The 24,645-nt window shown below is 54.1% G+C and overlaps 2 protein-coding genes across 3 annotated transcripts; both read left to right on the top strand.

Annotated features, from left to right (window-relative positions):
• The first annotated feature begins 1,200 nt into the window (after positions 1-1,200).
• LOC128568971 (uncharacterized) lies at positions 1,201-14,739 on the top strand. Of its 2 annotated transcripts, XM_053566994.1 has the most exons (3): positions 1,201-1,520; positions 6,008-6,125; positions 14,030-14,739. In XM_053566994.1, exons 2-3 carry the CDS (start codon positions 6,035-6,037, stop codon positions 14,737-14,739), a joined length of 801 nt encoding a protein of 266 aa, XP_053422969.1. In that variant the 5' UTR covers positions 1,201-1,520; positions 6,008-6,034. The 2 variants fall into 2 exon arrangements, with proteins under 2 accessions (XP_053422969.1, XP_053422970.1); XM_053566995.1 differs by lacking the exons at positions 1,201-1,520; positions 6,008-6,125 and adding an exon at positions 12,840-13,891.
• Positions 14,740-14,785: 46 nt separating this feature from the next.
• On the top strand, positions 14,786-24,514 carry MGAT4B (alpha-1,3-mannosyl-glycoprotein 4-beta-N-acetylglucosaminyltransferase B). The gene is made up of 15 exons (XM_053566993.1): positions 14,786-15,178; positions 20,079-20,255; positions 20,337-20,477; positions 20,565-20,698; positions 21,074-21,120; positions 21,430-21,543; positions 21,771-21,846; positions 21,993-22,107; positions 22,438-22,568; positions 22,727-22,834; positions 22,928-23,121; positions 23,500-23,578; positions 23,656-23,743; positions 23,845-23,957; positions 24,048-24,514. The coding sequence occupies exons 1-15, from the start codon at positions 15,082-15,084 to the stop codon at positions 24,069-24,071; spliced, it is 1,638 nt and encodes a 545-aa protein (XP_053422968.1). The 5' UTR covers positions 14,786-15,081; the 3' UTR covers positions 24,072-24,514.
• The last annotated feature ends 131 nt before the right edge of the window (positions 24,515-24,645 follow it).

Raw genomic sequence — 24,645 nt, forward strand, 5'->3', positions numbered from 1 at the left:
GCACTGGGGACCCCAGGAGACCAGTCCCGGCATTTGTCTGGGCTTGAGCTCCAGCCTCTGCACCTGGTAGGGGGGAGAGGATCCGCGGGGGTCCCGCCCCAGGCCCCTCCCAGACTGGGGCCTGGCTGTGACTCAGCAGTATGGTCACCAGGCCTCCAAGGATGCCTAAGGCAGGGCGGAAAGGGGACACAGAGAGGCTCGATACCAAGAGGCTCCTAAGCCGTCCAGTCGACACCGCTGGCCAGAACAGGCTGGCTGTTAGGGCGCTGTCACCACCCTGCCATGGTCAGCATCCCAGGTGGCAGCCTACTCCATTGCCTACAGCATCTCCATGATGGGCCCGTAACTGGGTTGAAGGACAGACCCTGAGTCTGGCCTGAGCACCAGGAAGTTACCTGTTTAATAGGGGTGCAGCTGAGAGGTACTGGAAGAACATAGGGCCAGAGGCTGGTGAGCGCTTCCATGTCCATCAGGCCTAAGAGCCACCTAAGCCTTTCGGGAGCGCAGTGGTCACCAAGGGTTCACTGTAGCCCAAGAGTCATGGGTGCCAGATACCACCTGTCAGCACAGGGTTCAATTCAGTAGATGGTGGCAAAGGGCCTGTGGGGGCTCAGGTCTGTTGGGCTCGCAGGAAGCCAAGGGGACAAACCAAAGTCCTCCAGCTAGGAAACCAAGAGACGCTGCTATTAGGTGACAAAAGTGACCTGTTCTCAATGCCTGCGCAAGAAGTTGGGTAGGAAGGGCATGTCACCTATGGAGCCTCCCAGGCAGAGTTCTGTGGGTAGGAGGTACGTAACCTGCTAGATCTAAATTATGTCCTTTCAAGCTGGGCCTGGTGAAAGGAGAGAAAAAATCTCCGGGGGTGGGAAACCAAGGGCTTGTTGAGTGGCTTGTGCCTAGTCAGGTGCAAAGGGACTCTGCCTGTAGGGGCATAGCAGGGCTTGTCCACAGGTGTGACTGAGTTTCCCCAAACGCTCCAGAGTGGGCAAGGCCAGTAGAGAGGACAGTCCCCACCCACGACGGCCCCTGTATCCAGCTGTGAGCCAGAAAGTGACTCTCATTCTCCTGGACCCACTGCCCTGTAGGAAGAACCAGATGCCCAGGATGGGTGCGCTAGGCACAGACTTGCGAACAGGTTGCTGGCCCAGCGTGACTCAGCAGCCCAGGAGCTTGTGGGCCACACAGGCCGTCCAGGGCCCAACCCCCTACCCCAGTCCCAGGCCGCTGTCCGAGTGGGCGGGGTGGCCAGGGCCAGGGAGCGCTGATTGAGGAAGGGCAGAAAGGCGCCGCCCGCCTGCCCCTAAGCGGCTAGCTGATGCCAGAACTCCTTTGCTTTTTCCTCATTCTGCCCCGTTTGAGACCGTGGTGGGTGTCGAGGAGGCGTGGAGGGAATCAAAAGAAGCCGCCAGAAGTGGGTCCCCGGGACGCTACAGGAGACCCCGGCCCCGAGGCAGCCCGCCCCTTCCCGGCAGACCGTGCGGCCGCGCGCCCCGCCCTGCCCCCACCCAGGGCTGCGGGAGGTAAACAGGGACCCGGCGGGGAACCCCCTGGCAGGGCCCTTTCCTCGCGGTCAGGCGGTCTGGCCCGCAGTGAGTCAGCGTCCCATGACTGCTGTCATAACGCGGGATCCCCGGCCTCTGCTGCCACTCAGCTCAGTGAGCTCTTATTTGGCAGAAGGAGTGGCAGAAGCGTCCTTGGCCTCGCAAGTGCTGGTACAGGCGTGAGCCACCGCGTCCGGGAGTTCTTCATTTTTTGGGGGGTGTGCAGTCAAGTGTCCCAGGACTGCCAGAGACAAGGCCACCACAGGATTCAGGCTAAGCTGGACCATATAAGACCACAGTAACCCTGGTTTTAAATAATAGTCAGTACAACTCAGTGACAATTATAACATTTTTAATTTAAAAGTTAATTTCTTGGGCGGTACCCATAGCACAGTGGGTAGGGCTCAAGCCACATACTTGGAGGCTGGCGGGTTTGAACCTGGCCCCAGGCCAGCTAAAACAACAATGACAATTGCAACAACAAAAAATAGCCGGGCATTGTGGTAGGCGCCTGTAGTTCCAGCTATTTGGGAGGCTGAGGCAAGAGAATCGCTTGAGCCGAGTTTGAGGTTGCTGTGAACTGCGATGCCATGGGGTTTTATCCAGGGCGACATAGTGAGACAATGTCTCAAAAAAAAAAAAAAAGGGCCAGGCTTGGTGGCTCACACCTGTAATCCCAGCACTTGGGCTGAAGGGGGTGGATTGCCTGAGCTCAGGAGTTTGAGACCAGCCTGAGCCAGAGCAAGACCCGTCTCTAAAAAATAGCCAGGCATTGTGGTGGGTGCCTGTAGTCCCAGCTATTTCGAAGGCTGAGGCAAGAAAATACCTTAAGCCCAGGAGTTTGAGGTTGCTCTAAGCTGGAATGTCACAGCACTCTACCCAGGGCAACAGCTTGAGACTCTGTCTCCAAAAAAAAAAAAAAAAAAGGTAATTTCTTTTTATTTTTTTGAGACAAAGTCTCACTTTGTCGCCCTTGGTAGAGTGCTGTGGCATCACACACAGCTCACAGCAACCTCCAACTCCTGGGCTTAGGCGATTCTCTTGCCTCAGCCTCCCTAGTAGCTGGGACTTATTTTTTTTTTTTTAGATTTTGGCCAGGCCAAGTTTGAACCCACCACCTCCGGTATGTGGGGCCAGCACCCTACTCCTTGAGCCACATTCACTGCCCATTATTTTTTTTCTTTCTTTTTTTTTTTTTTTGTAGAAACAGAGTCTCACTGTACCGCCCTCGGTAGAGTGCCGTGGCGTCACACGGCTCACAGCAACCTCTAACTCTTGGGCTTACGCGATTCTCCTGCCTCAGCCTCCCAAGCAGCTGGGACTACAGGCGCCTGCCACAACGCCCGGCTATTTTTTTGTTGCAGTTTGGCCGGGGCTGGGTTTGAACCCGCCACCCTCGGCATATGGGGCCGGCGCCCTACTCACTGAGCCACAGGCACTGCCCTATTTTTTTTCTTTAGAGACAGTCTTATTTTGTCACCCTCGGTAGAGTGCTGTGACACCACAGCTCACAGCAACCTCCAGCTCTTGGGCTTAGGCAATTCTCTTGCCTCAGCCTCAGGAGTAGGTGGGACTAAAGGTGCCCACCACAACGCCCAACTATTTTTTTGTTGCAGTTTGGCCGGGGTCAGGTTCAAACCTACTACCCTTGGTATATGGGGCTGGCACCCTACTCACTGAGCCACAGGTGCTGCCCCCCCAAAAGAAAAAAGGTAAATTCTTTTTTTTTTTTTGAGACAGTGCCTCAAGCTGTCACCCTGGGTAGAGAGCCGTGGCACCATAGGTCACAGCAACCTCCAACTCCTGGCCTCAAGCCATTTTCCTGTCTCTGCCTCCCAAGTAGCTGGGATTACAGGTGCCTGGCTATTTTTTTGGTTGCAGCCATCATGGTTGTTTGGGGGGCCTGGGCTGGATTCAAACCGGCCAGCTCAGGTGTATGTGGCTGGAGCCTTAGCCTCTTGAGCCACAGGTGTCCAGCCAAAAGGTAATTTCTTAAATCTCCTAAAACAAAGACTACAATAATGCTTTTTTTTTTTTTTTTAAGACAGAGTCTTACTTTTTATTTTGCAGTTTTGGCCAGGGCTGGGTTTGAACCCGCCACCTCTGGCATATGGGGCCAGCGCCCTACTCTTTTGAGCCACAGCCACTGCCCAACAGAGTCTTACTTTGTCACCCTCAGTAGAGTGCTGTTGCATTACAGCTCACAGCAACCTCAAACTCTTGGGCTTAAGCGATTCTCTTGCCTCAGCCTCTCAAGTAGCTGGGACTACAGGCACCCACCACAATGCCTGGCTATTTTTTAGAGACGGGTCTCGCTCTGGCTCAGGCTGGTCTCAAACTCCTGAGCTCAGGCAGTCCACCCCCTTCAGCCTCCCAAGTGCTGGGATTACAGGTGTGAGCTACCAAGCCTGGCCCTTTTTTTTTTTTTTTTTTTGAGACATTGTCTCACTATGTCGCCCTGGGTAAAACCCCATGGCATCACAGTTCACAGCAACCTCAAACTCGGCTCAAGCGATTCTCTTGCCTCAGCCTCCCAAGTAGCTGGGACTACAGGCAACCACCACAACACCTGGCTATTTTTAAAGAGAAGGTCTTGCTCTGGCTCAGGCTGGTCTAGAAACAGTTAGTTTAGCCAATCCGCCTTCCTTTGCCTCCCAGAGTGTTAGGATTACAGGTGTGAGCCACCTCAGGCTCTGCCTTTTTTTTTGCAGTTTTTGGCCGGGGCTGGGTTTGAATCCGCCACTTCTGGCATATGGGGCCAGCAGGCTCCGCCTGCCCTGCCTTTATTTATTTATTTATTTATTTTTCTTTTATTGTTGGGGATTCATTGAGGGTACAATAAGCCAGGTCCTGCCTTTATTTTAAATAATAATAGGTACAATTCAATGACAATCTATTCAAGATGGGCAACTTTAGGGTGGGAGCTAAATTTATATAACAGTGAGAACGAGAGATAAGAGGTCAAGGTCACTTAGGATCTAAAACGACCAGACCAGCTGTGTCCTGTCTACCCCAGCCTGACAGACTCCATCTTGTTCTCACTACCTGTGCTTTCGAAGGAGGTGGGGGAGTATGCCCATGGTGGGGTTGGAAATAACTTTCTAAATTAAAGGCACTCAGGTCATAACCACGGTTAGAAAATTCGTTGATGTGTGGCTGGCAGTGGCTGATGCCTATAATCTTAGCACTCTGGGAGGCAGAGGCGGGTGGATTGCCTGAACTCACCAATCACGAATTTGAGACCAGTCTGAGGCCTATAGTCCTAACTACTTGGGAGGGTGAGGCAAGAGAATCACTTGAGCTCAAGAGTTCAAGGTTGCTATCAGCTGTGACACCATGGCACTTTACCAAGGGTGACAAAGTGAGACTCTCAAAAAAAAAAGAAAGAGAGGGTGGCGCCTGTGGCTTAGTGAGTAGGGCGCCAGCCCCATATACCATGGGTGGCAGGTTCAAACCCAGCCCCGACTGAACTGCAACCAAAAAAAAAAAAAAAGAATAGCGGGGCATTGTGGCAGGGCAGGCGCCTGTAGTCCCAGCTGCTCGGGAGGCTGAGGCAGGAGAATCTCGGAAGCCCAAGAGCTGGAGGTTGCTGTGAGTCCTGTGACATCATGGCACTCTACTGAAGGCAGTAAAGTGAGACTCTGTCTCTACAAAAAAAAAAAAAAAGAGAGTCTCAAAACACAAAAAGAAAAGAAAAGAAGGAAATTCATTGATACCAAGGTGTCAGGGCCTGGGGGCACCAGAAACCCTCCAGCCCAGCTGCTAGAAGGCCAGAGGACCGTTCAGTTCTGGGGTTTGGCTGCTGGCAACAGAAGGAAGAGGGCTGTGCTGCGGATATTTCTCCAAATAAATTCTCACTCTGCTGTCGTGTAGGCGAGGGGTTGGGGGGTAGGGCGAGACCTCCCCCGCCCCACCCTCCGGTCACTGGGGTGCCCACTGCGTGGAACATTGCCCCTGCTTGTCCCTGCCATGGGGCTCTCTCGCCAACACTGGGTGGGGAAAAGGGAGGCAAGCGAGGCCTAACACTGGGCCCTGTCTAGAAATAGGAAGCACAGCAGGAACTTGCAAGTCCCACCCGGGGTGGCACTGGCAGCCCTCCCTAGCAGGGGCCCAAGGTCAAAGGCTCAGTCCAATTGGGGCCGAGGTGGCTCACACCTGGGCGGTCACTTGAAGGGTGTCTGGGCAACCTGGGCCAAGCAAGTCTGCTGGCCAGGCCTGTCAGCGGGTCTGGGTGCTGGGAGGGACTTCTTCAATCACCACAAAGCGACCAGGCAGCCCAACAGGTGGTACTCCAAGGATCTGCATCAGAAATGGTCCAGGCTACCGTGTGCGACTTGTTTCTCTCTGGTTTTCTGGGAGGGTCGCCTGGGATGCACCCTTAGCTGCAAGGAGGGGACTCAGAAGAGGGTGGCAACCAAGATCTGTTGGCTGGCCTCTCACCAGCCACTCCCTTCTTCTGCCACCAGGTGCCCAGAGACCTAACCCCATAAGCTATGCTGGAGGTTCTGGAAAGACAAAGGAGGAGGCCACACAGAAATCCAAATGGAAACGCAGTTCAAGAGAGGGAAAGACCAAACCCAGGAGGTGGGTGCAGACTCTTAGTTCCAGGGTGAGGAAGGGAGAGGTCAGTGGTTCAGTCCTATCCAAAGCAGGTCAGGAGTCTGGCGTCTGATGGAGAGGCAGCCCTATGGGTCAGGTCAGGAATGCCCTTGCAGCAAAAGCATTGGCCCTCTTGCTCCCCAACCTACCCCCTTTGAAAACCTTCTAGAAAAGTAATATGACTTTGAGGACCTAAAGCAAGCGTCCTCAAACTTTTTAAACAGGGGGCCAATTCACTGTCCCTCAAACCACTGGAGGGCTGGACTATAGTTAAAAAAAACAAACTATACCTCTCCCCTCCTCTCTCTTCCTGTCTCTCTCAGTCTCTCCTCTCACCCCCTCTCCTTTTCCTCTCTCTCTTCTCCTCTCTCTGTTTCTCTCCTCCTTGGTGCTGCTCTGCAACATCCCTCCCTTGCCAATAAAAACCTTTTGTAAAAAAAAAAAAAAAACCAAACTATGAACAAATTCCTATGCACATTGCACATATCTTATTTTGAAGTAAAAAAAAACGGGAACAAATACAATTCAACAAAAACTGCGGGCCGCAGTTTGAGGACACCTAACCTAAAGTCTCTATGCATGGCCTGCTCCCTGGGGCTCTATCACTGCCACTCCTGCTGTGGGCACTTACCATGGTCCCCCACCTGGGCTCTGGGCTCTGCACACCCGGCACTTCTCCCGCCACTTCCCCTCTGCCTCATCCTCTCCCCGCATGCCTGTTGTGAGCACCCTCTTTGCTCCTCTAGGGGTGTCTCTGGCCTGTTAGGGCTCAGGAGGCATTTGTGGGATATGTGGCTATCCTGTGTGAGGGTTAAACATAATGTATGCTACATAGCATGTAACCTGAGCTCTGGAGCAGGTCTGGTTGGGGTGAACTTTGGATAAAAGTAGTAAAAACAGAATACCTTCCTATGCTGGGCCACAACCTGCCATTGCGGGGGTAAGTAGGGTAAGGCAGGCACATGACGCAAGTTCCGTCAGCAGAAGTACACATCTCTAGCCGGGCGTTGTGGCAGGCACCTGTGGTCCCAGCTACTGGGAGGCTGAAGGCAAGAGAATCGCTTAAGCCCAAGAGTTGGAGGTTGCTGTGAGCTATGACACCACAGCACTCCACCCAGGGTGACAGCTTGAGACTCTGTCTCAAAAAAAAAGAAGTACACATCTCCCTGGATCAGGAAGGATTTGTGACCCAGGCTGGCTGATGAAGGCCACTCAGACCAACTGGAAGCTAAAGCGTGCCTGAAAGCCCCAACCCCGAGCAAGAGATCAAAGCTTGAAGTCAGCATCCAAACTGGAAACCCTATAGGCCTGACGCTGAATCATAAAATGGCTTAAGCCGGTTGATTTTGGTGTTGCTAAGTTGCATTCAAGAGTAAAGACTTTGTACCTCCTCACACCTCATGCCTGCTCCAGAGTTCCCAGGGGCAGTGGGGCAGTGATGCTTACCACACCACAGGCCAGAAACTCAGGAGTCAGTTATGGCCATTCTTTTTTTTTTTTTTTTTTTTGCAGTTTCTTTTTGGCTGGGGCTGGGTTTGAACCAGCCACCTCCAGCATATGGGGTCAGCGCCCTACTCCTTTGAGCCACAAGCACTGCCCAGTTATGGCTGTTCTTTCGCCCTCAAACCACCAGCAGATCCTGTTGAATATACTTCTTAATGGTAACAACACAACCTGGCACATCTTTCATGCCAGGAAACATTCTGAGTATTTTATATGTATATAAACTCACCTTCTTCCTTGTACTGAGACTGACCATGTGGTGAGTCTGGCCAAGGACCTGTGACAGCACAGCCACATACCACCTATAGGCCAGAGCATTTATTTATTTCCAAAGCTTCTAAAGCTCTCTTTCTCTTTGCCAGGGAAGCCTGAAATGTTCACTTGGTTATTCTTGTAGACTGGACAGGAACTACAATGAGCAGAGCCCCTTAAAGGATATACAGTTTTGAGAAGCACCTTTTTCTTTTTATTTATTTATTTATTTATTTTATTGTTAAATCATAGCTGTGTACATTAGTGCAATCAAGGGGTACAATGTGCTGGTTTCATATACAATCTGAAATATTCTCATCAAACTGTTCAATGTAGCCTTCATGGCATTTTCTTTTTTTTTTTTTTTTTTTTTGTAGAGACAGAGTCTCACTTTATGGCCCTCGGTAGAGTGCCATGGCATCACACAGCTCACAGCAACCTCCAAGCCTTGGGCTCAAGCGATTCTCTTGCCTCAGCCTCCCGAGTAGCTGGGACTACAGGCGCCCGCCACAACGCCCAGCTATTTTTTGGCTGCAGTTCAGCCGGGGCCAGGTTTGAACCCGCCACCCTCGGTATATGGGGCCAGCGCCTTACCAAGTGAGCCACAGGCGCCGCCCTATGGCATTTTCTTAGTTATTGTGTGTAGGTATTTGTATTCTGCATTCAGTAAGTTTCGCCTGTACCTGAGAAGCACCTTTTTCTTTTGTCATTTTTTAAATTTTTGCTATATTGCTCAGGTTCGAATTTCTGGACTGAGTCTCAAATTCCTGGACTCAAGTGACTATCCCATGGCTACCTCCCAAATACCTAGGATAACAGTGCTTAAGTTTATCTTTATTAAATCACAGTAGCAGAGGTAGTGGCTCATGCCTATTGTCATAGAACTTTGGGAGGCCAAGGTAGGAGGATCACTTGAGGCCAGGAGTTCAAGACCAGCCTGGGCAACAAAAGGAGACCCCCATCTCTCCATACAAAAAATAAGAAAAATTAGCAGGCTATGCTGGTACACGTGCCTGTAGCTGTACCACTCCAAGTACTGAGGCAAAAGCATTATTTGAACCTAGGAGTTCAAGGCTGCAGTGAACTAAGATCACACTACTGCACTCCAGGCTGGGTGTCTCTTAAAAAAAATTTTTTTTTAAAGCACAGAAATTCAGGGTTGTTACGGCAGCATAATCAAGCCTATCCTGTCTCATTATTATCCCCATTTTACTCCCAGGGAAATAGGCACACGAAGAATTAAAGTCACAAACTATTAAGTGGTGGAGACAGAATTATGAACCCGAGTGGGCTGTCCATATTCCTGACTTCAGTGATGCACATTCTCCAAACACTGTTGTGAATCCATCAACTCCGGTCCTCCCTCACCACCACTCCAGACCATCTTTCTCCTAGATCAGTGGTTCTCAACCTTCCTAATGCCGTGACCCTTTAATATAGTTCCTCATGTTGTGGTGACCCCCCAACCATAAAATTATTTTCGTTGCTACTTCATAACTGTAATTTTGCTACTGTTATGAATCATAATGTAAATATCTGATATGCAGAATGCATTTTCATTGTTACAAAGGGATCGTGCCCCACAGGTTGAGAACCGCTGTCCTATATGCTTATGTCAGGGAGGACAAACTTTTCTTCTGCCCATTCAGAATCAGTGCATGGGCCTGTGAATTAAACAGACAAAAGACAGACACAGACCATCAAGAGGAAAGATAGGATTTTTATTCATATACTAGGTGGTTAGAATTTGGGGGCTCATATTCCAACTTAATAGGAGACAGAGAAGGGAAAGAAGGGCACATAACTTTTAGGAAAGGTAACATCACAGTTTTGCAACAGTCTTTTTGGGTGTTGGTAAGGGACGTCTATAGAGATAAGAGTCAATCTTACCTTAGTTGCTCCCAGGAAGGAGATTCTTTTGGGAGACCTTGCTTTAAGAAGATAAAGTTGTTTAGGTAAAAAGTGTCTATTCTCAGTTGTTTTCACCTCAAAATAATTTTTTTTTGAGACAGAGTCTCACTGTGTCACCCTCGGTAGAGTGCTATGGCATCACAGCTCCCAGCAACCTCAAACTCTTGGGCTTAAGCGATTCCCTTGCCTCAGCCTCCCAAGTAGCTGGGACGACAGGCGCCTGCCACAAAGCCCAGCTATTTTTTGTTGCAGTTGTCATTGTTGTTTAGCTGGCCCAGGCTGGGTTCGAACCAGCTACCCTCCGTGCATGTGACCAGCGCCATAACCACTATACTACGGGCGCTGAGCCAACTTTAAAAAAATTTCTATGCCGGGTGGCGCCTGTGGCTCAGTCGGTAGGGTGCTGGCCCCATATACCAAGGGTGGCAGGTTCAAACCTGGCCCCGGCCAAACTGCAACCAAAAAATAGCTGGGTGTTGTGGCGGGTGCCTGTAGTCCCAGCTACTCGGGAGGCTGAGCAGGAGAATCGCTTAAGCCCAGGAGTTGGAGGTTGCTGTCAGCTGTGTGAGGCCACGGCACTCTACCGAGGGCCATAAAGTGAGACTCTGTCTCTACAAAAAAAAAAAACAAACAAAATTTCTATGCCAAAGTGGAGTATTTTGGACCATTTATCTACAACAGCTCCTCCCTGGCCTTGTTTACTCTTTTATTCTTTTTTTTTTTTTTTTTTGGCCGGGGCTGGGTTTGAACCCACCACCTCCGGCATATGGGACCAGCGCCCTACTCCTTGAGCCACAGGCGCCACCCTCCTCTTTTATTCTTGACAGCCCCTTTCCATGCTTACAAAAGATAATTTCAAAATGCAAGTAGAACATCCACCACTCCCCTTCCTGCCTTAGACCTTATGCACAGCTTCAAGAGTCAAAACCCAAACCTTTTTTTTTTTTTTTTGCAGTTTGGCAGGGGCTGGGTTTGAACCCGCCACCCTCGGTATATGGGGCCGACGCCCTGCTCACTGAGCCACAGGCGCAGCCCATCAAACCCAAATCTTTGATAAGGTGTGCACAGCCCAGGGGACAGTGCTTTGCCCAGACCTAGTCTGCCCCAGGGCCCCTCTCTCCCGCACACTACCCACAAGCTATTTGCATATACAATACCAAAGCTCCTCCTCCTATTTTACTGCTAACCTTATTCTCCCCTGGGAGGTCAGTCCAGGCATGGTCCCTCATGACTAGCTTTCTGAACCCCACGGACCTTGCCTTTCTAGCATTGAGTTAAGTGGCTGTGGGCAGGGCTATGCCAAGGCAGTGACCAAGGTGAAGAGGTCCATGTTAGCGCATGTGTATCTGTATTGTCTATATCGATAGTGACCAAAGCATGTTTGGAACACAATGGAACAAATATTTGTTATGATCGGCACCTGTAGCTCAGTGGCTCAGTGGCTAGGGTACTGGCCATATACTGCAGAGCTATCAGGTTGAATCCAGTCCAGGCCTGCCAAACCACAATGACAACAACAACAACAACAACAACATAGCCGGGCATTGTGGCAGGCGCCTGTAGTCCCAACTACTTGGGAGGCTGAGGCAAGAGAATCACTTAAGCCCAAGAGTTTGAGGTTGCTGTGAGCTGTGACACCACAGCACTCTACCCAGGGTGACATACTGAGACTCTGTCTCAAAATTATGAATGAATGAGGGGCTGAGGCATCTAAGGAAAGGGCTATCAGCTGGAGATGTGAGGCTTTCGGGCAGGGCTGCCAAACGTTTACTGTGCCACCTGCAGAAGATAAAGGACTCCTACTTAGAGCCATGTTTTTTTTTTGTTGTTGTTCTTTTTTCTTTGTTTTGTCTTTTTTTTTTTTTCTTTTTGCAGTTTTTGGCCAAGGCTGGGTTTGAACCCCCCACCTCCGGCATATGGGGCTGGCGCCCTACTCCTTTGAGCCACAGGCGCCGCCCTAGAGCCATGTTTTGAAATGTATTGCCCTACACACAAGAAAATATTGAATTGAGGGTGGTGCCTGTGGCTCAGTGAGTAGGGCGCTGGCCCCATATGCCAAGGGTGGCGGGTTCAAACCCAGCCCCGGCCAAACTGCAACAAAAAAATAGCCAGATGTTGTGGCGGGTGCCTGTAGTCCCAGCTGCTAGGGAGGCTGAGGCAAGAGAATCGCGTAAGCCCAAGAGTTGGAGGTTGCTCTGAGCCGTGTGAAGTCATGACACTCTACCTGAGGGCGGTACAGTGAGACTCTGTCTCTACAAAAAAATAAAAGAAAATATTGAATTGAAATGCAAGTGTCAAAATACAAAAACATTTGTGATATATAAATACCTGAGATTCTTTATTAACTTAGGAAATCATAAGATCTGGAGGCAGGGCTGGGCGCTGTAGCTCATTGAGTAGGGCACCAGCCACATACACCGAAGCTGGCAGGTTCAAGCCCAGCCTGGGCCTGCTAAACAACAATGACAAATGCATAGCCCAGCGTTGTGGCAGGCACCTGTAGTCCCAGCTACTTGGGAGACTGAGGCAAGAGAATCGCTTAAGCCCAAGGGTTTGAAGTTGCTGTGAGCTGTGACATCACAGCACTCTATCGAGGGAGACATAGTGAGACTCTGTCTAAAAAAAAAAGAAGATCTAGAGGGCAGGACTAATAAGTACCAGAAATATAAGGTTACTACTGTGAGTGTAACCACTATTTTGAAAAGTGTCTGCATCACCTATCATGTAATATATGAAAATCCCTGTGATTCTTGTCACAATAGTCATGAGTACTGTTTTTTTTTGCAATTTTTGGCTGGGACTGGGTTTGAACCTGCCACCTCTGGCATATGGGGCCAGTGCCCTACCCCTTTGAGCCACAGGCACCACCCAGTCATGAGTACTGTTAATTCTTTTTTTTTTTTTTTTTTTTTTTTTTTTTGTGATTTTTGGCTGGGGCTGGGTTTGAACCCACCACCTCCGGCATATGGGACCGGCGCCCTACACCTTGAGCCACAGGCACCACCCATGAGTACTGTTAATTCTGCTGGACTTGGCTGCTTCCATTCATAATTGAAGGACATATCAAGTTCCAATTAGGTTGGTGAAAATAAGGATTTTTGTTTTGTTTTTTGTTTTTTTCTCTCTCGGCTCCTGCACCTCCCCAATTCTGGGTCCCTGGACCACAAGGTTAAGCAGGATAAAAAGAGCAGCCCCCTCCAAAGAGTGTCTCTGTAAATCTCCAGGAAGACAAAGTGGGCTGAAGGTTGGCAGGTAATCCCAACACAAAAGGGCATTTTCACTGCGTGGGAAGCAAGAAAGGCAAAAAGGAAAGGCCCACAGGCTGGGGTTTGGAGAGAAAGCAGGATTTTGGTGTGCTCATTTGGCTCCAGGCAGGAGATGCTGTCATCAGGCAAGGGTGTGCACGGGTGACAGCACAGGTCACCTGCCTAAAAGTGCAGGGAGTTTAGGTTGCAAGCAGGCCCAGGAGAATTAATTACTGCAGTGGAAAACAGGAGGGGAGCCAGACAACTGCTGTCTATTTCAAAGGGAGAAAGTTGTGAGTAAAGAGGCCAGAGTGAGGGTCAGGATAGATGGCCCACCACTCCCACCCAGCTCCTCCTGGAGAGGTGGGGGACTCAGAAGAGCTTCCAGAACTTGGTCACTAATAGAACATGTTTTCATTTTTACTGGTTTAATAATTTTAATATTTTTCCTTAAATCAATTCACTTTTAAAGTTAGATACACTTTTTAAAAAAGTTGTTTAAAAGATGCGTCATAACACAACCCAAATGAGAATCATTATCCTTTGCCACAAATAGGAGATACTTGTGAAAACACAGGAACGCAAAATAGGACAGTTTCCTCCAGAAGGCTCCAACAAGGCTGGGTCTCTAACCCAGAAGGTTTAGGAAGTACACAGAGCAGTTTTTACAAGAGCACGGAAAAATGGAACTCTGTCTTTTAATAGACCCCCAGAGTCAAGCCTGCCTCACTGCTGCCTAGGCCACCCTGCTCCTGGAAAATTTCTCTCTTCAGGGGCAAAATGTCCACAGACCCCTCAGTCCCTGGGAGCCTGAGCCCGGGCTTCTCCCCCGCCCTCCAGGTAAGGACTGGGCTGCAGGAGCCCTAACTCTTAAGGAGCTATGGTGAGGCCCCCCCACCCCCCCCAAACGGCGCTGATTAAATTTGTTGCCCAGAAGTGAAGTTGGACCAATCCCTTTATTACCTTCCGTTTCCACAGAGGATTGGGGAAAGCCTGCAATTAGTACCAGAATGAAGATGTCAGCGGCCGTGAATAAAGAGCGCGGCGCCGCGGCCGCTGCACCGTTAGAGGCCGGCAGACACCCCCGCGGACCCGGCCTGTCCACCAAGCTGCGGGCTCGGCCAGCCTCCGAGCCCTGCACCCAGGAAGAAAGCCCCGTTCTGGGCTGGTCCCTGCTCCACACCGACCTACGCTGGCTTTTCCTCCTGAAAACGGCCCATTGTTCCCATTACACAGAGCAGGAGCGCCTCCCCGGGGCCCCAGCACGCCGCGATACGCAGACCAGACAAAGGTCCTGGAAAGGAAAGTGCCTGTGGGCGTCGGAGAAGGCAGCCGCCACCAACAGAGGAGTCTCCCAGCTGGAGCCACCACCAGCTCCAGCTATACCTGTCCCGTCCCGCCTCCTAGACCCCGGCGAACCTGGGGAAGGGCCCGAGGTCCCCAGGAGAACGGGAGATGGAGAGTTCCCAATGGGGATGTTACTGGGAAGGGGCGTGGGGGCCCGGGGTACGCCTCCTGCACCGCAAGCGACCCGCACTCGCCTCAGCCGCAGCTTAGACCTACCTGAGGCTGGAGCCCGGGTCGGCTCGAAGCCCAGGCTGAGCCCGAGCAGGGATCGCGGGCCCGGGTCCCGCCCCGCCCCCTCGCGGCGTTGGTGGCGGCGGCCGCGGGTGTTGCGGCCCCTTTAAATCCGGGCCGCCCCGCCCTTCGCTGTCGACTCCACGGCGGCCCCAGATCCAGGCCGGGCCCCGGCTCCCACCGCCCAGCCCAGCCCAGCCCAGCCCAACCCAGCCCGGCCCGGCCCAGCCGCCGAGGCGAGGCCGCCAGTGTCCGGCACCTCGGAGGAGCAGCCTGCGCGGTCCCCGGCCCGGTTCCCATCTCGGCCCGGCCGCATCCCCGCCCGGCCCCGGGCCCCCAGCCCCTCCGCGCCCCGGGGCCGGGGTCCCCGTCGCCTCCTGGCCCCTGCGCCCGGGCCCCGGTCCCCCGGGCCATGAGGCCTCGGCCCCGCCGGCGTCCGCCGCGCACCCGAGATGAGGCTCCGCAATGGCACCTTCCTGACGCTGCTGCTCTTCTGCCTGTGCGCCTTCCTCTCGCTCTCCTGGTACGCGGCTCTCAGCGGCCAGAAAGGTAAGCCCCGGTCCGCGCCCGCGCCCGCACCTGGGTGCACCTGGGCGGCGGCCGGAAGCCGACGAGGCGCCCCCTCCCAGCCGGGCGGCGGGGAGCTCGCCCCTCCCATCCTCGCCCCTACTTGTTTGCTGCCGGTGTAACGAAATTCTCCTCCGGCCTTGCTGGGCCAACCCGCCAAGCGGCGGCAGGGCCCCCCTGGGGGCTCGGGACTGTCCTCCCTGGGCACGGTTATTCCGATGCTGGGGTGGCGCTGCCACTGGCGAACTAGGGACTCATGGAGTTCTCTGAGAGAAGCAAGACACAAGGTCACAGAGGGAGCTGCTGTGACCAGGTGGTCCCAGGGCGCTAGCTCCAAGCACCTGGGCAGGGGAAGATACGGTTACTGACGCAGGTGTGAGGGGACAGCCAGACTTCTAGGCACTACCCTCCGCCCATCCAGCCCACCGTGATGCTGCTCCTGCCTGTGGTGCTCTCCAGAGCCTCCTGCAGCTCCCTGCATGATAATGGCCCCAGGATTCCTCAGCAGGTGCCTGGGTGCCCAGGAAGCCTCTGCGCCTGTGTGTGTGAGTGAAGCGCCTCCAGACCAGCCAGCCCAGCCCCTGCCACTGCATAAGATAACTTAGTGTGGCTTCCTAGGCCACCCCTCCCCTTCCCACATACCCCTTCTACCCTTCTGCAGCCCTGAAGCTTGCTCAGGCTTCCCAACCCCATACTGGGGCCTCTGGGGCTGGTCAGCACACTTCAGCAGACCCCAGCACTGGCTGGAGTCAGTTGGTGGTGGCAGGGATGGTTTGGGCCAGTGGGGCCTGAGGATCTTGTCTACCCAGCCTGAAGCACAGGAGCTGCCTGGAAGAGCTGTTTCCTTCCTTCCTCCCTCACAGCCTTCCTGTTGATCAGGCTGGCCAGCTGCCCCTCTGCCCTGCTCCCCAACACCACACTAAAGGTGCCTGAGGGAGGACCTGGAGCCTTCCTGACCCTCCAAGGCCCAGCTACCCCCACTGGGCTCCTGCCAGCTCAGCCCAACCTATTGCATTTGACCTTTGGGCAGAATCCTGGGCTGGCCTTGGGCCTCCAAGGCTAGAATCATAGCCCGGAGACTCTGAGGGGAAATTGCTAGGGTATGGCACAGGGCATGGCTAAGGCAGAGTTCTCTGAAGGTAGGGTGTGTTACCTGGGGGAGGGCATTTCAGCACTTGGGAGTGGCCATGAAAGCATACTGGCATGGGCCATATCTGAAGGCTGGGGCACATTTGTTCATGTAGGTGGGTGATGAGCCTTTCCACCCCAGTTCCACAGCTCCTGTGCCTCCCACAGCAGCCATATGCCCTCAGATTTGTGTCAGGAGCCCCATCAGGACATCTCTGGAAGTCCAGGTAGCCACAGGGAGCCAGTCTCCAAGAGCAGCAGAGAGTAAGGGGTCAGAAGTGGCTCCATCTAGGGCCCTCTGTATTTAGGCATCAAGGGGCTGGCAATCTGAGGGCCTGGGGGGCAGGAGGGCACCCCCAGCCACAGAAGGATAGAGGCTTAGATGCAAGGGTCCTGCCCCTGAGGGGTGGAAGCGCAGGAGCCAGGGAGATATGAAGAAGGGGATGATTTGGGCCCGTTTTGTTGAAAGACTGCCATTCTTTCTATGAGGGCCCAGGAGGGCCAGGTCTTTGGAGACCTCAAGAGAAGCTAGAAACCTGGGCTATTATGTGAGGCTGCCTCATTCGTATGTGTAAATAACTGTATTATGTCCCTGATGGAGCCAGACTAAGCTGGTCTGAGGCTGATTGGATCCTGGCCTCCTGTTTGCAGTGGGTGGGGGTCTTGAGTAGGCCCAGTACTTAGTGGAAGGGCAAAGGAACTAGGAGGGAAGGGAGGAGCCAGAGAGGACACAGGAGCAGGTGCCATCCTGGAAGCCTAGAGTCAAGCCCAGGAAGGACTCTTAGACCTTGGTATGATGGGCCCTCTTAGAGGGTTTGGGCTCAATTTCATATCCTGCCTTGCTTGACTAAGTTTGGGAAGCAGCTCTGCCAGTGCTCAAACTGTACCCCTGGTCCAAGCATCTGTTGAGGATCCCTCCTAGGGAGCCAGACCTTTTGGGGACATCCATACAGCCCACCCTCCAGTGTCCAGGCTGTCCTCCACCCTGGGCATGCATCTCAGCAATGATGGACATCCCCCTTGACTCCCAGGAGAGTGCAAGGCCCGGAGAGGAGGTAAACATCTGCCACCCACCTGCAGGCTAATGGCAGACAACTGGCTGGGCCTAGCACCTGCCTGTGCCCCTCTGAGTTTATTCCTCTTCCCCAGAACAGGGTGCCAGTGTTATGCCCCAGCTTGGTCTTTTATCTTTCTTCAACCAAGAGGGAACCAGGGGAAACATTGTGGTTTGCCATGGGCAGGAGGGTGAGATTTCTCGGGCCTAGTCCTTACTGCTACCGGGTATCTCTCAATAACTGGCTACAATGGCATCCCTTCTCATGGCCAACCCAGCCAATGGGGAAGCAGTCACAGACCTTGAGTTTCTGGCTTTGACAGAAAAGGACAGAGTGGGGTGGTGCCTGTGGCTCAGTGAGTAGGGTGCTGGCCCCATATACTGAGGGTGGTGAGTTCAAACCCAACCCCGGCCAAACTGCAACAATAAAAAAAATAAAAAAACAAGGACAGAATGGACCCACAATCACAGAAGCCAAGATCAAGGTCACACCAGGGCTTTGCAGGGACAGGGCTTGCAGTGTTCGGGGGAAATGACAGAAGGGCTGGTGGGGACAAGAGCCCAGGGGCCTGTCCCCCCTGGTAGACAAAGGACCTGGGCAGGAAGGGAGGCCATGGTAGGAGCGGGGGGCCTAGGCAGCCATGGTGATTCTCAGCAGCATCGCCCACCAGCCTGTCCACTGGATCCAGCTAATGTTGGACAAACTTGTCCTGCATGAGACAGAGAGAAGAACAGGGTGTGGCCCTGGCCCTCACCCACCAGGAGGAGTAGGAGAGTACAGGGCCTGAAGAGGGGTAAACATCTGCCACCCACCTGTAGGCTAACTCTGGCTGGGCCTCACACCTGCCTGTGCCCCTCCGACGGCCTGCAGGGGCTGCTCTGGATGGGCCTGTGGCACATGAGAAGAATCAGGGACTCCACTGCAGGGGGGATGTAAGTAGGTAGGTTGCTTCAGGGTTCTTAGCTCCCTCCTGAGGGTTCCAAAGCCTCAGCACCTCCAATACGCCTGCCTCTGTCAGCAGTGTCCCTGTGGACTATTGCTGAGAGAGGATGACTCTCCTTGCTCCCTGAGCAGTGCCCCTCCCCCTCCATGGGTCAGGTTTCCAGGGTAACCCAGCCTAGAGCCCAGCTCCAGCCTCACAGATCACAGATCAGGTAACCTAACTTCCCCCTCTATCCCCCAGGGGCTGCCCCAAGCTTTGTAAGGCCTTGACATTTAGGCAGGGTGTGGATGAGGAGGTTGGGGAACACAAGATACCTAAGGGAAAGTCTGACTGGCACCCCTCTTCCTCCAGCCTCACCTTTCTCCAGGCTGCTGCTTTCTCTTCCCCTGGGACTGAGCACATTGACCTCTGTGCCAGCTGTAGAAAGAGATGTGTCCTAAAGTGACTTTTGGTGCACAGGACAACACTGCGAGGTGTGAACCTACCAGAAGTCAAGGAACACAAGAGCTTCCTGGGGATAGGGGGACTTCTGGAAGGCTTCCTAGATTTCACAACTTAGAAACAAGGCCTCAGAGGCTACATAGGTTTTCATTAGGCACAAAGGACAAAAGGTGATTCCAGGCAGAAGAGCCCACGCATACAAAGGCATAGACATAGATGTGGAAAAGAGGTGGATGTAATGGCAAATAGAGGGCAACGGCTAGGCTGGCAAGGGCAGGAGCTACTGGTACCGAGCCCCAGGGATGTTGTTTATCTCATTCTTGCTCACTGGTCCCTGCCAGACCAGTGGGGCCAGGTGCTTGGCACCCTGGGGATTCCTCCCTACTGTCAGGCAGCCCCCACTGGCTGCTCCTCCCTGTCCACCGACACCCCAGTATCCAGGCCCAGCTGCTGCCAGCTGGGGCCCAACTGGAGGCTCTGACATGGGGACATGGTTAGGCATGCAGACCCTTTGCTGAGGTGGCCCAGGCCTATCACAGGTCTCCAGAGACACAGGCACCAGAGCATTCGGAGCTTCTTCCTTAGCTGCTATTGACTTCTTTGAGCTCCTCCTGGGTTAGTTTCTCAGTTTGGTTTGCTCATCAGAGTAAAGCGATGGAGTGGGCTCCTGTAACTGCAGCAGCTATCCTGGGGGCTGGGGTGAGGCTGAGAATCCAGTGCAAAGTGAGTAAGTAGTGACAACCATGAGGACAGTGACCCTGTGCCCAGACTCCATCCTATTTGGAGGGTGGGAGGAGGAGGCTCCAGTGAGCCTTAGGGATAGGGCTGTGACTTCACCTGTGAAAATGGGGTGAAAGGAGGGAAGGGGAAGGCTGAGGCCTTAAGGAAGGGGTAGATCCTTGTGCCTTGGGTGGGACCTTGGGTACTCCTTCCCCCTACTCCAGGAAGGAGAATGTGCTCCAAAGAGCAAGAGGGGGAATTTAGAAGACAAAGAGGGTTCAGTTTGCACTGTTATCGCCCCTGCTTAGGATTGCCCTACCCAGGGCTAAAAGTGGTCCTGCAGTGTTCCTCAAAGAAGAAAATAACTGGGGGGTGGTGGGAGTACTGGAAGAAGGCTGATCCCCCTGGTGGAGGCTTTTGTCCCCCAAGCTTGTGTTGTTATGACTTTAGAGTGGCCCTTGTAAGTCCAGGCGTTCTCGTCTTGCAGGCCCTAGAACAGATGTAGATGGGCTATTGCACAGCTGGGCACTCAACTCAAGGGGCTGTGGGTCAGACCTAGGCCGCCCCCTGATGACAGTGTGTGTGCCCCCTGCAGACGATGTGGTAGACATTTACCAGCGGGAGTTCCTGGCACTGCGGGAGCGTTTGCACGCAGCTGAGCAGGAGAGCCTCAGGCGTTCCAAGGAGCTCAACCTGGTGCTGGACGAGATCAAGAGGGCGGTGTCAGAGAGGCAGGCGCTGCGAGACAATCGCACCTGGGGCCGCCTAACAGGTGAGCTCGTGTCTGGAAGGGGAGGGGCTGGTTGTAGTCTCACTTGTCTTAAGCTAACTTGTCCCTTTTCGACTCATCCAGAGGACCCCCGACTGAAGCCGTGGAACGTCTCGCACAGGCACGTGCTGCACCTGCCCACTGTCTTCCACCACCTGCCACACCTGCTGGCCAAGGAGAGCAGTCTGCAGCCTGCGGTGCGCCTGGGCCAGGGCCGCACTGGAGGTAGGGGCATGGCTAGGGAGGGGCAAGAGGTGGGCCGGGGGTGGTCCCCTGTGCTCTGCCCATTGTCAACCCTCTGACTCCACGCAGTGTCTGTGGTGATGGGCATCCCGAGCGTGAGGCGTGAGGTGCACTCGTACCTGACAGACACTCTGCGCTCGCTCATCTCCGAGCTGAGTCCACAGGAGAAGGAGGACTCGGTCATCGTGGTGCTGATCGCCGAGGCGAGTGTGCCAGGCCACAGGGTCGGGGGGACATTCGGAGGAAGACCTATGGTGCAAAATAATAAGGAGAAATAAAAACAGAACATTGCGGAGGAAAAACTGTCAGAAGTTCAATTGTCAGTTTCATTCACGGTTTTATCGAAAACGAAAGAAACACTTTAGCGCCCCTTCGTGTGATGCTGGTTACCGGGTTGGCCCCATCCATGGCCCTATGTGCCCCAGACCCAAAGGGCTTTTTCTGAGCCCTCCTCTAGCCCTCAGCACTGGCACTCGCCCACTGCACTAGTGGGGACATCCGAAGCCTGTGCTCCTCCCCCTTCCTCCTGGCCATTTGTGTGGCAGCTGGGCCAAGGGAGCTGTTTGGTCTCTCCACAGACTGACCCACAGTACACTTCAGCAGTGACAGACAACATCAAGGCCTTGTGAGTACTGGCTGCTCCAGGGAGCTGATCCCAGGAGGGGTCTTTGTGGAATGTTCAGCAGGCAGGTGCTGCTTCTCCTACAAACTAGTGCCTTGTCTCTGTGGGAGAGGGAGCTTCCCTTCATGGCTGAAAAGGGGTGAGACTAAAGAGGTGGCCCAGCCCCTCAGGAGCCCACTGCCTCAGTAGGCTGGGGGTGGAATGTGGGGGTATCTGCCTGGTGAGCCTCAATAAAAGGAAAGGGTCTGGTTGGCTCACTGTTCTCATTAGCCCCTAGAGGCTGCATACCCACTGGGCCTTCCTATCCCTCAGGTTCCCCACGGAGATCCATTCTGGACTCCTGGAAGTCATCTCCCCTTCCCCCCACTTCTACCCTGACTTCTCCCGGCTCCGCGAGTCCTTTGGGGATCCCAAGGAGAGAGTCAGGTATTAGCACTCCCCCTACCCCCAGCAAGCTGCCCACCTGCGATGAGAACCCATGCATGTGTTGGCATCTGAGTCTAGGGCACTTGCCCACAATGCTCCTGATTCTCCCTGAGAGGGCCCCTGCATGGGGGTGAAAGAACAGGCCTGCCAGCTCAGTGGCTTCTCTGTAATAGCTACACTGGAGGTGGAGGGTCTGAGCTACTGAGGCCCCTGCCCCTGGCCCGCAGGTGGAGGACCAAACAGAACCTTGATTACTGCTTCCTCATGATGTACGCGCAGTCCAAGGGCATCTACTACGTGCAGGTCAGCCCTGTCCCTGGCTGGGCCCACACTGAGCCCTGTCTTGTACCACACCTGGCATGCCCTGGCTCTGGTTTGATCTAGGTGACAAGCCCTTCTATGTTCCCATGTCCATCCTGAGTCCTGTTCCCCTCTGCCTGCCCGTGCAGCTAGAGGACGACATTGTGGCCAAGCCCCACTACCTAAGCACCATGAAGAACTTTGCGCTCCAGCAGCCCTCGGAAGACTGGATGATTCTGGAGTTCTCCCAGCTGGGCTTCATTGGTGTGCCCCTGACCTGACCACGCCCATCAGTGTGGCTCCTGTGCCTCTGCCAACCTCCCAGTCCCAGTGCTATGCTTCATCATGCTGTGACAGCCTTTGCCCAGATTGGGCCCAGTTGAGCCTGTTCCCATCTGCTCTCTACATGAAGGCTATCTAGCTTCCCTGTCCCTGCCTGTCCCCTTGTGCCCACTCCTGTCTGAAGCCCACCCAGAGTTTGGTGTGTGAGAGTGGGACCTCCCCCCACCCCCAAATAGCCCCCACAGGGATTTAAGAGGATGTAGGGCTGTATAGGGCAGCCCACTAAGCACCCTGTCCCTGCCCCCACCCCAGGGAAGATGTTCAAGTCACTGGACCTGAGCCTGATTGTGGAATTCATCCTTATGTTCTACCGGGACAAGCCCATCGACTGGCTCCTGGATCACATTCTGTGGGTGAAAGTCTGTAACCCCGAGAAGGACGCGGTGAGCAGGCTGGGGCCACAGGACAGGGTGGCGGGAGGCAGCCCCCGGCATGGACTGTTCCCAGCGTCTGATACAAGGAGATGGTGCCCACAGGCTGTGGGAGGGCCCTGGTTGTCTTTGGGTGAGTTGAGCCCTGGGGTGTCACCCTCCCTCTGCAGAAGCACTGTGACAGACAGAAGGCCAACTTGCGGATCCGTTTCAAGCCATCCCTTTTCCAGCACGTGGGCACTCACTCCTCACTGGCTGGCAAGATCCAGAAACTGAAGGTGGTCCAGGCCTGTGCTCACTGGAGGCAGAGCAGGCTGGGGCAGGGTGGGGGGGAGGGCTGTGCCAGCACCGCTTTCCCTCCAACGCTGCAGGACAAGGACTTTGGGAAGCAGGCGCTGCGGAAGGAGCATGTGAACCCACCGGCAGAGGTGAGCACGAGCCTCAAAACATACCAGCACTTCACCCTGGAGAAAGCCTACCTGCGTGAGGACTTCTTCTGGGCCTTCACCCCTGCCGCGGGGGACTTCATCCGCTTCCGCTTCTTCCAGCCCCTGCGCCTGGAGCGGTCAGTGCCAGCACCAGAGGTCCTTGTTTGGGAAGGGGGCTAGGTAGCCACCAGGATACAGTCCTCACCACAGATTTCTAGGCCTTTAGCCTAGATCTCTAGACAATTACTTATCCTTACCGTGCCTCAGTTTCCCTATCTGAAAATGGGCTTGTATGGGTAGCTACCTTGTAAGTAACAAGTGAGACAGTGCCCTAGGAGCTCAGTGGTGTTACCTGTCACCATTGTCCCAGAGAAAAGCTCTGGTTGCCTTGCACAGCCTGACAGCTGGTCTAGGTCTCACCAAGTGTGCGCCTAGCCCAGGCCTGGCCTTGCCTGGATGAGGTCTGGGCAATGCCTGGAGTGCCTGCAGCAGCTCACATGCCTGCCTGGCCGTAGGTTCTTCTTCCGCAGCGGGAACATTGAGCATCCAGAGGATAAGCTCTTCAACACTTCTGTGGAGGTGCTGCCCTTTGATGTGAGTGTGGAAGGCTGTGGGTATAATGGAGACCTGGCCCTCCCATGGCCACCTGCTTCAGCCCCTTTTGTCCCTAGAACCCCCAGTCGGACAAGGAGGCCCTGCAGGAGGGCCGCTCAGCCACTCTCCGGTACCCACGGAGCTCCGATGGCTACCTCCAGATTGGTGAGTGGGCTGGAGTGGGGGAGAGTATGTGCGGGGGTGAGCAGGCAGTCCCTGTTTAGGCTGTGTTTGGCAGACACCCTCCCAGCACTGCCTTTCCCCAGGCTCCTTCTACAAGGGTGTGGCAGAGGGCGAGGTGGACCCAGCCTTTGGCCCCCTGGAAGCCCTGCGCCTCTCCATCCAGACGGACTCTCCTGTGTGGGTCATTCTGAGTGAGGTGAGTTGGGGCCGGGCATACCCAGGGAACAACCCCAAACCTCTGGCAGAGCTCTGAGGCCTCGGCTGACCTTGAGTCTGGCTCTTCTAGATCTTCCTGAAAAAGGCTGACTAAGGGAGGGCTTCTGATGGTGTGCTGTGACTGGCCTGAAGCCCACGTTTCCAGGGATGTCATTGCTGCTGCCCCTGGAGGGCCAGGCTCACCGCCCCGGCCGCAGGATTGTGCCTGGAGTGGGCTCGGGCCGGCCTGGGGTCCCGCTGGCCCGGAGGCCCCAGGAGCTGGTGCTGCCCAGCCCGCCAGGCCGCGGAAGGCAGGCGGCCCCCACACTGTGCCTGAGGGCCGGCCCATGCCGCCCAGAACCGTTCGCACTCGGCTGGCTCCCGCCAGGCCATTTTAGAAGAGCTTTTTCTTGGGCGCCCACTGTCCCCGGCGCGAACACTGGAATGCATATACTACTTTATGTGCTGTGTTTTTTATTCTTGGATACATTTGATTTTTTCACGTAAGTCCACATATACTTCTATAAGAGCGTGACTTGTAATAAAGGATTAATGAAGGGTGTGCCTCACACTCGAGTTCTCCAGACAACTCTACCTCTGTGTCTGTGCTTGACTTCAGCTGTCTGGCCTGTGCCCAGCCTAGCCCCAGTGCCTGCTAAACCCAGCACTAGGCCACCTCACCTGCACCA

This window comes from Nycticebus coucang, chromosome 17 (assembly GCF_027406575.1).
Source record: "Nycticebus coucang isolate mNycCou1 chromosome 17, mNycCou1.pri, whole genome shotgun sequence".
In the NCBI taxonomy this organism is placed as follows: Eukaryota; Metazoa; Chordata; class Mammalia; order Primates; family Lorisidae; genus Nycticebus; species Nycticebus coucang.